Here is a 9,974-nt window from a genome sequence, read left to right as displayed (position 1 = left end):
GGTATTCATAAAAGGGACTATATCTTGGAAAGTAAAAAAAAACGACAGAAAACCCTTGAAAGTGCACTTTTTTGAGAGGCTGTCATTTCATAATGGAACTGTCTAGAAACAAAATTTCTTCTTTGGAAGAAGCAGGAGTGTTCAATGTTTCATTAAAGTCCAACCCCGTTAATATAGCCATAATAGAAAAAATTCTATAGCTGTTTTCACCTGAATGGAAGTGAATCTGGCACAGGCTCCAGACAATTTTACTGAAGCGCTGTGGCACTCAATGTGTTAAGGTACTTTTCATAATGATTCCACTATTTCAGATTGTATAAATATAATTTATATAATAACACAATAAGTTGTTATTATTAGTATTATTAGTATTAGTACATTCTCACAATTTCTCGCATGCAATCACTTTTCACTTTCAAGATTTATTTTTGCTCAAATTGCGACTGACCCATCAGTCTGGATGCATTATGCTGACGTAGAACAGCAACAGCTCACAGGAAAGTGACTGTGTGTGTGAGTGTGTGAGTGTGTGTGTGTGTGTGTGTGTGTGTGTATGTGTGTGAGTGTGTGTGTGTGTGTGTGTGTGTGTGTGTGTGAGTGTGTGTGTGTGTGTGTGTGTGTGTGTGTGTGTGTGTGTATGTGTGTGTGTGTGTGTGTGCTGCAGCATCCTGACATTTTTATTATGACAGGAAGTGTGAATCTCTCCCCCATATATTCCACCTCTACTTCTGCCTGAAAATCTGTGTGTGTGTGTGTGTGTGTGTGTGTGTGTGTGTGTGTGTGTGTGTGTGTGTGTGTGTGTGTGTGCTGTCATGATGATGCTGTCACTAACTTTACATATAGTCAAAAGGACTTTGTCATTTATTTATTTACCAAAATCCCCCCAATAATACCCTAAACCTTTGTTTGAAGGTGTCACAGTGAGTATCCCCCTCACTGTATCTATAGTCCTTTAGCAGTAAAGCTTAGCTTTATTATGGTCCAAAGGCCTAAAGTCCTGGTTTACCAAGACCCCCAAATCCTGACCTGTCAACAGTCAGCATGCAGCTGCTGGGTCTTAGCAGCTATCTCTGCCCATGGACCCTCCTTAAAGGGGAACGAACCCCCAGAATGCCAATGTCTCAATTTGGGGTGGAGCTAGGGGCGGAGCTCAGGACATGGCCTATCAACCCGCTCTGACTCTGGGTGGGAAAGGGGGCGTTCATGTATTTATCCAACATTTTTCCTGCATTAATTAATTGTTTGTGCAGAACTGTATTCATGTATTATATAACAATAGAACTGCATCAGTATTATTGTAAAACTCTATTTTCTCTCAACCAGCTAATGAGCAGACTATGTGCTCTGTTCAGCTAATGAGCAGACTATATGCTCTGTTCAGCTAATGAGCAGACTATATGCTCTGCCTCTGTTCAGCTAATGAGCAGACTATATGCTCTGTTCAGCTAATGAGCAGACTATATGCTCTGCCTCTGTTCAGCTAATGAGCAGACTATATGCTCTGTTCAGCTAATGAGCAGACTATATGCTCTGTTCTCACCATAGGAAGGCTTCCTGACCACAGTGAAGAGGATCTCAGTCTCGGGGGTGTCGGGGTCACGGACGCTCAGAGACGAGTTGGTGATGACCACTCCAGAGTTCTCCTCCACATGGATGCTGCTGACCGACACCAGCGGCTCACGGTCCTCCTTACTCTGCTGGGAGGAGAACATCACACACATCAATATCCCCAGACGACCCGACACAACAACAACAGATTGAGATGGTTCAACCCGCCTGGACACCACATTACAGTGAAAGAAAACGTGTGCAGCCCCGGACATCAAACTGTTACTTCATATGATTTGAACAGAGTTTTCCAAAGTCATTTATTTATGATTGTGTTTAGGCTACATTCCTCACATGGCTAACGTTAACACATGACGACTAATCACGTCGACTCGACTTTATTGATTGATAGTGTGTGTGTGCGCGCCCCCCCCCCCCCCCCCACACACACACACACACACACACACACACACACACACACACACACACACACACCCCCCCCCCCCCCACACACACACACACACACACCCCCATTGACAGCACCATCAATTCAACGGAGGACTTGAGTGTTGGGTTCATTTAGTGTGCAACATATACACCCAGGCTGGGCTTAGAGCTGTTTGGATCTGTCTGGATACACCCAGGCTGGGCTTAAAGCTGTTTGGATCTGTCTGGATGAAGTCCCATGTGGCAGCGCTGATCAATCACTCTCATGGGGAGAGCGAGGGAGTCCACGTCTCAAGAACTTTCGGCTTGTTTTCGGCGACCCGTCTTTGAATAATTGATGGCGTGTCCCGTGGGCTCTGATCCGTCTTCCTCGGCGCCGCAAAAAAACACCAAAACTCCATCACACACGTCTGCCTTCCACTGATGATGCAGAGCTGCTGCACAAAGGTCAGAATACTTCTGGTCTCCAGGGTGAGGACATGGTCTCCAGGGTGAGGACATGGTCTCCAGGGTGAGGACATGGTCTCCAGGGTGAGGACATGGGCTCCAGGGTGAGGACATGGTATCCAGCGTGAGGAGATGGTCTCCAGGGTGAGGACATGGTCTCCAGGGTGAGGACATGGTCTCCAGGGTGAGGACATGGTCTCCAGTGTGAGGACATGGTATCCAGTGTGAGGAGATGGTCTCCAGGGTGAGGACATGGTCTCCAGGGTGAGGACATGGTCTCCAGGGTGAGGAGATGGTCTCCAGGGTGAGGACATGGTATCCAGGGTGAGGAGATGGTATCCAGTGTGAGGAGATGGTCTCCAGGGTGAGGACATGGTCTCCAGTGTGAGGACATGGTCTCCAGGGTGAGGACATGGACATGGTCTCCAGGGTGAGGACATGGTCTCCAGGGTGAGGAGATGACACCACGAGAGACAACTTTCATTAAGTCATCGACGGCTGCCTGTCTAGTGCGCACACAGCAGACAGCTGCCTGCCTGTCTAGTGCGCACACAGCAGACAGCTGCCTGCCTGTCTAGTGCGCACACAGCAGACAGCTGCCTGTCTAGTGCGCACACAGCAGACAGCTGCCTGTCTAGTGCGCACACAGCAGACAGCTGCCTGTCTACTGCGCACACAGCAGACAGCTGCCTGTCTAGTGCGCACACAGCAGACAGCTGGGAGAGTGATGCACGGAAGACTGCCTCTGTGTTTCAGACGGTTTGATTTAATTGTTTATGATTATACTGCATTTTGTCTTTATTGTGATTTTTATATATTTGATTTGTTCGAGAAAAATAAAGATCAAATCAAATCAAAGTGGGGTCCGCCGACCCACAGGGGTCCATGGGGGTCTCCAGCAAAAAGGGGGCTAATTTATTTTCACTATAATACCATCCATAAGTAACACATTGACAGAATGTAGGACTGTTTTGTTCATGGGTTTCATACATTTTCTGTAATAAAATATCTAAAAGAAAAAATCGTATCAGATGGGGGAGCCTGGGACAAAATCTTATCAGATGGGGGTCCGTGGTCTAATTTGTACCAGTTTAGGGAACCACTGTCATACAGTAGACTCACTGAATTTGTTTATGGCTGATGGTGCTGCTCTGGTGCGACAAAAACAACAAACAAAAACAAAAAATAAATAAACAAAAAAAACATATAGTGACTTTAACACATTCACTGCCAGCCGTTTTTTTTTTACTGTAGGTAGCTTCTGCCAAAGGGTTTTTTTGAGGATTCTGGCTCATCTTTCAACAGCCGAGGATTATTTTCTGCTAAGATTTTGTGAACACAAAATATCTCAAAAGAACTAATAGAATGTGTGCTTTCTCTGTCTAAAAGAGTTAGTTTGTAGAGTTAGTAGTTATGTAGGCATTAGCACTTACATACATACAGCATGGTTTCAGCGTCTGAAAATTTAAGCTGAGAAAAATGCCTTTTTGTGAAATTCGATAGAACAGTCACTTTAACCATTCATTTTTGGCATCAGTAAGACGTCAGACATCTAAACAATAGTTTTGAACAGCAGGAAACCCCCCTCTCCTTCAAACTCCTCCCTCCATGTGTGTTCTCCTCCTGCCTCCCTGGCTCTGCAGCGGGCGTGTCACAAGCGAGTTGCTGCTGCTGCTGCTCTCTTTGGGCGAGTCTGGATGGGCTCGCTCGTTTCTTGGGGTTTCGGTTGAGAGCTTTGATGAAGCTTTTGCGATTCTGGTCTTATTTATGCTGCGTGTTTCAAAGTGTGTTCCACCCGTAATCTATTATGCAAATTTGCAATCCCCCACCGCCAGCTCCCTGCGCGAAAGCTCGTCAACGGCAGTGAACGTGTTAAGGAACTCTTGTAGGACAGTGAGTCACCTGTATGTCGATCTGGACGTTGAAGGCCTCAGTCTGGCTGTGTCCGTCGCTGATGTAGAAGCTGAAGACGTCCTGCTCCACCTGGGCCTGCTGGCCGTCCTGGACGTAGAAGATGTGATCTGACGTCAGGTCCTCCACAGAGAAGGGCGAGTCCGGGGTGACGACTCGCGAGCCGCCTACAGAGCCCCCTGCTGGACGGGAGGATGGATAGATTATTTTTAGACAAGTGAGGAAAAAGATAAATATTGTTTCTAATATCAACATACTGTTAACAGCAGTAGAATCTGTAAACGTCCCTTCACGACATGTTCAGTGGAAATTTTCTGAAAGATTTCAAAGTGAGTGGAACTTTTAATCGATTTAAAACAGCCTCAATAGCGGTGTCTTTCTCGTCTATGGCGGCCGCCATTGTTATTACTCGGCGGCGCACTTGAGCTGTTTACTGACCCAGGCGAGCATTTTCCTGCATCAGTTTTGCAGGCAGATAAAGAATAAATGTAATCTATGAAAAATGGCATGATCGTTATTAATAACTGTTTTCCTTGGCAGCGCTGGTACTGACCCGGTCACTGATCCACCTCAAGCAAACAACCACCAATTTGAATAAAAATCATCAATTTTCAATAAAGCATTCATTTATGCTTTTGCCCTTTCAAAAATCCCATCTCCATATAACTTAGGTCAGTTTGATACTACAGTACTTACTATGACATGCACTGTGAATTCATATAATAAAGATTAATGTCAGCTTTTAAATGGTGGATCAACTCTATTTAGCAAATGGGGAAAAAAGGGTGAGTAATCTGAGTTCAGAGGGGTTTATCTTCCACGACATCCATGAGTGGTTTCCACTGTACAAATCCCCCTTCACAAATCTATGCTGCTTTTCATCTCACATTACAAGTGCAGTTAGTGTCCTGCAACACTGAGTCTACTGCAACATAACAGTCAAGTGCCTCGTTACCAGGCCACATCGTTACCAGGCCACATCGTTACCAGGCCACATCGCTTCTAATGTCTGACAGCACAAAAGATGGCAGAACCTGTCTTTGTTCCCCAAACAAGCTCTCTCATTTTCATGAGTGAGTGAGTGAGTGAGTGAGTGTGTGTGTGAGAGAGAGAGAGAGAGAGAGAGAGAGAGAGAGAGAGAGAGAGAGAGAGAGAGAGAGAGTGTGTGTGTGTGTGTGTGTGTGTGTGTGTGTGTGTGTGTGTGTGTGTGTGTGTGTGTGTGTGTGTGTGTGTGTGTGTGTGTGACTGAGAGTGTGTGTTCTACACTGTAAATCACATCTCCATCTCGTGGCTGTTATGGGAGTGTGTACGCTCACTGCATCATAATCAGATGCCACCAGGCAAACTGCTGACTTTCTGCTGGTTCTGTTCAGTTCTGTTCTGCAACACGGTGTCTGCAGGTTTGAACTTTTTAAACACCTTTGTAAAGCTGCCTGGAACTGAGTTTAAGAGCGATGTAAAGACGAAAATAAAGACAGCAAATCTGGCAAAACCAACCTATTTCGGACATAATTTCGCCAATAAAACATCTCAAATTAAAAATGGATAGAAAAAGAAGAATTACGAAATAATAATTCCTCTAATAACTGAATCTAAGAGCTTTAAAATGTTTTAAGGGCCTACTTTTAATTAATATATTTCACTGAGTCTCACTCAATGCTCTCTTTTTCAGGAGCAACCTGTTGACCAGTACAACCACAGTCTGATCTGAGCAGCTCCACTGGAGCATTTGGGGTTAAGGGCCTTGCTCAAGGGCACCTCAGTGGTGTAATGAGGGTGGGGCAATCGCTGCTTTTTCACTTTCCCCACACTGACCTACCCTGCCGGTCCTGGGGATTGAACCAATGACATTCGGTTCACAAGCTCACTTCTCTAACCTTTAGGCCACCACTGCCCGCACTGCCAAAACTTGTAATGATATGAATATTTAAAACAAACGTCAACCTTTCCTTCTGCGGACCTGATGCTCCTGAGCTACTCATATCTACCTCATATTATGATATCTACCCTACCACTTAACACGTTAATTGCCAAGAACGAGTTGAGTCGTCAAACACAATCCAGCTGTTCACTGCCAACGACGAGTTGAGTCGTCAAAAAAATGATTTTTTTTTTTTTGACCGTGGGATGTGCATCTAACCCTTTTACATCTCTTATATAATTATTGGAGCCACCGAACGTTTACAACCCATTCCACCGACCCACTAAGTGGCAACAGTGCTCTCCTGACTAGAGGAAGGCAAGCATTTTTTTAACTTGTCACGCCATTCTCACCCCAGCCATTCTCATGAAAATGGATGGGGGAAAACGCTTTCGTTTTCGCGCTGATTGCTGGCGATGCGGGATTGCAAATTTACATAATAGATTACAGGTGGAACACACTTTGAAACACGCAGCATAAATATGACCAGAATCGCAAAAGCTTCTCTCAACCAAAACTCCAAGAAGCGAGCGAGTCCATGCCGACTTCCTCAAACAGCGGCCGCGCAGCCACAGGCACAGGACAGCAGCAAAGCACTGAGACTGGTGACAAGCTTGTGACGGCCACTGCAGCCAAGAAGAACGCCCACGGAGGGAGGAGTTGAAGCAACTCTCCCTCTCGCTCTCTCCCTCTCTCTCTCTCTCTCTCTCTCTCGCTCTCTCTCTCTCTCTCTCTCCCTCTCCCCCTCTCACTAGGATTAAACCTAGTGCGTCTCCCTCCCGAGAGGGAGGGAGAGAGAGAGAGAGGGAGGGAGAGCGAGAGGGAGGGAGAGAGAGAGAGAGAGAGAGAGAGAGAGGGAGGGAGAGCGAGAGGAAGGGAGAGAGAGAGAGAGAGAGCGAGAGGGGGAGGGAGAGAGAGAGAGAGAGAGCCAAAAATGAATGGTTAAAGTGACTGTTATATCGAATTTCACAAAAAGCCGTTTATCTCTGAATATTTTTTCTGACGCTAAAACCATGCTGTATTCAACTGCTAATGCTTACATAACTACTAACTCTACAAACTAACTCTTTTAGACAGAGAAAGTACACATTCTATTAGTACTTTTGAGATATTGTATGTTCACAAACTCCAAGCAGAAAAGAATCCTCGGCTCTTGTAAAATGAGCCACAATCCTCAAAAAACGGCTTGGCAGAAGCTACCTACAGCAAGAAAAAAACGGCTGGCAGTCAATGTGTTAACAGTCTGGGCACACCTGACTGAAGGTTCCATGTTTTTGATTCTCTTAAAGCATTTTGATCTGAAGGCTTCTGCTTAATTGCTTGAATTTTGTCTATTCGACAAAGAGTGAAGTTAATCCTATGCATGGATTTCTTCCCAACGCCTTCCATCAAGTCAAAGGGCAGCTCTGTTAAATAATCGAACATATACGATCGTTTTGATTTGTTTGACACTTTTGTGGTCACTGTGACTGCATCATTCCCTAGTAAACATAAAGAAAAATGTGTGTGTGTATAAAGGACTGACTGGTAGTGTACAATGTAGACTACCACATACTGTGGAGGTTTGACAGAGGAACAGTCTATTCGTTCCTCATGTAGAATGTGGATCGTTAATGATGCGCATTTGTATTTTATGCATCAGGCAGCACCAAACATCTTGGTCCAATCTGTCAAATTGTTGGTACCAAGGTGGAGATGTTCTGTGCTTGTTGGTACCAAGCTTAAGATGTTCTGTGCTTGTTGGCATCTCTGCCTGCATGCTGCCGGGTGATTTGTTGACTTGGACTGGGGCTGCTGCTGGGTGATTTGTTGACTTGGACTGGGCTGCTGCTGGGTGATTTGTTGACTTGGACTCAGCTGCTGCGACGATACATGTCCCCCGCGGGGCTCGTTTTAAGTTTCGCCTCATCCCGTCTCTGTCGCTCTTCCACACAGTTCCTCGCGGGGGCGCAGGAGGACGAGTGCAGCGGTGGGTGATCAGGCATGCAGTATAAATAAATAAATAAATAAATAAATAAATAAATAAATAAATAAATAAAAAGTGGGATTTCTACAGTCTGTAGCCGTCTGCCATCCACAAGGCAATCAAGCTGTGACAGCTGGCAGCAACACCACAGGGAATTTGACCTGCCTTCACTGTGTGTGTGTGTGTGTGTGTGTGCGTGTGTGTGCGTGCATGCGTGTGTGTGTGTGTGTGTGTGTGTGTGTGTGTGTGTGTGTGTATGCGTGTGTGTGCCTGTGTGTGCATGCGTGTGTTTGGGTGTGTGTGTGCATGCGTGTGTGTGTGTGTGTGTGTGTGTGTGTGTGTGGTGTGGGTGTGTTATAAATAGATATGTGAAAGTAATGACTTATGCTGAGTAGCGCAGGTGTAAAGTGCACACCAGGGTTTTTCCTGCATAGAGGAACTTGTGGAGCTCCCCAAAGAGGTTTTACCCACCTGACCCCCCAAATAACCCAAACGCCTGATAGTTGAGTGCAGGACAACCCTGACTGCCTACTAACTCAAAATCATTTTAGAGAATTTCAAAGTTAAAGTCTTGTACCTTCAAAATAAATGGCTTCCTTTCTAAAACAGAATACGTTTAGCCCCGTTTGCCTCTGGGATTTACAAGTCATATTTGAAATGATTATGAATATGAGACTAATTAGCATGTATCAGCAGGTTTCACAAAGCCACAGTTTAAGTCTATTTAATGCTGCATGTAATTGCATTGACAGTAAGAGCAGCTTAAAAACAAAAAGCCTGTGAAGATAAATGAATGTTCTGAAACGATCAAAGTGAACAGAGGAGAGAAGACTTGAGAGGAAACTGTCATTGCATTGTGGAAGAAATAAAACGTCAAAACTGTATTGAAGGTGTTTTAACACTTTTTATGTCCTATTTCTCCACTGATAACTTTCCATTGATTATTACATCCAAACTCCTAACCCCAAACCCTTAACTCCTATATGTATATATGATATATGTATATGATGTTCAATTAATGTGTATGTTCAGTGCTAGTCTATCCTCAACATGTGTTTTAGTCGTCAGGCCAAAGTGACCTGACTTGGCAAAAATGCCCTCACTCCAAAGGTCTAAAATTCTCTCTCTTTCTCACACACACACACACACACACACACACACACACACACACACACACACACACACACACACACACACACACACGCTCAGCACCTGTCTCACCTCTCTTGGTGTTCTCGATGAAGCCGTACTTTGGGGGGCTGACGAGCCAAACCAGCAGGTCCTTCCTGGGCGTGTCCAGATCCGACACTATGATGTGATTGGTGGACAGCTGGACCCGGCCGCCTTCCTGTACCTAGACGCACAAACACACCAAAACTGCAGTAAGTCACCTGTAGGTCCTGTACAGGTGGGAAGTAAGTCACCTGTAGGTCCTGTACAGGTGGGAAGTAAGTCACCTGTAGGTCCTGTACAGGTGGGAAGTAAGTCACCTGTAGGTCCTGTACAGGTGGGAAGTAAGTCACCTGTAGGTCCTGTACAGGTGGGAAGTAAGTCACCTGTAGGTCCTGTACAGGTGGTGTCTGGGCTTCTGGATCCATAGACTCAGCGAGGCAGGATTTTCACCCTGTTTTAATCGTCCTTTTTAATCTGCTCGTTACTTTTACAGCAGTCTTATGCATCGTGTTTATTCCTATTGATTGACTGCAGTGCCAAAGCTCAGCAGAGCACGTCAAT

General features: G+C 45.3%; 1 protein-coding gene across 1 annotated transcript in view; it reads right to left on the bottom strand.

Annotated features, from left to right (window-relative positions):
- Window positions 1-1,505: 1,505 nt before the first annotated feature.
- LOC310783821 (extracellular matrix organizing protein FRAS1-like) overlaps window positions 1,506-9,974 on the bottom strand; it is a gene marked incomplete at both ends in the record, with an annotated part of 130,091 nt that continues 121,622 nt past the window's right edge. Inside the window, 3 exons of the mRNA XM_083644720.1 lie at window positions 1,506-1,697; window positions 4,345-4,535; window positions 9,462-9,594. Coding sequence (XP_083500846.1) covers window positions 1,506-1,697; window positions 4,345-4,535; window positions 9,462-9,594 — 516 coding nt within the window. The remainder of the gene's footprint in view (window positions 1,698-4,344; window positions 4,536-9,461; window positions 9,595-9,974) is intronic.

The sequence above is a fragment of the Poromitra crassiceps genome (genome assembly GCF_964638095.1).
Source record: "Poromitra crassiceps genome assembly, chromosome: 10".
Classification (NCBI taxonomy): Eukaryota; Metazoa; Chordata; class Actinopteri; order Beryciformes; family Melamphaidae; genus Poromitra; species Poromitra crassiceps.
The sequence above is the reverse complement of the archived record's forward strand: the minus strand, read 5'-3'. Positions and strand labels throughout refer to the sequence as shown.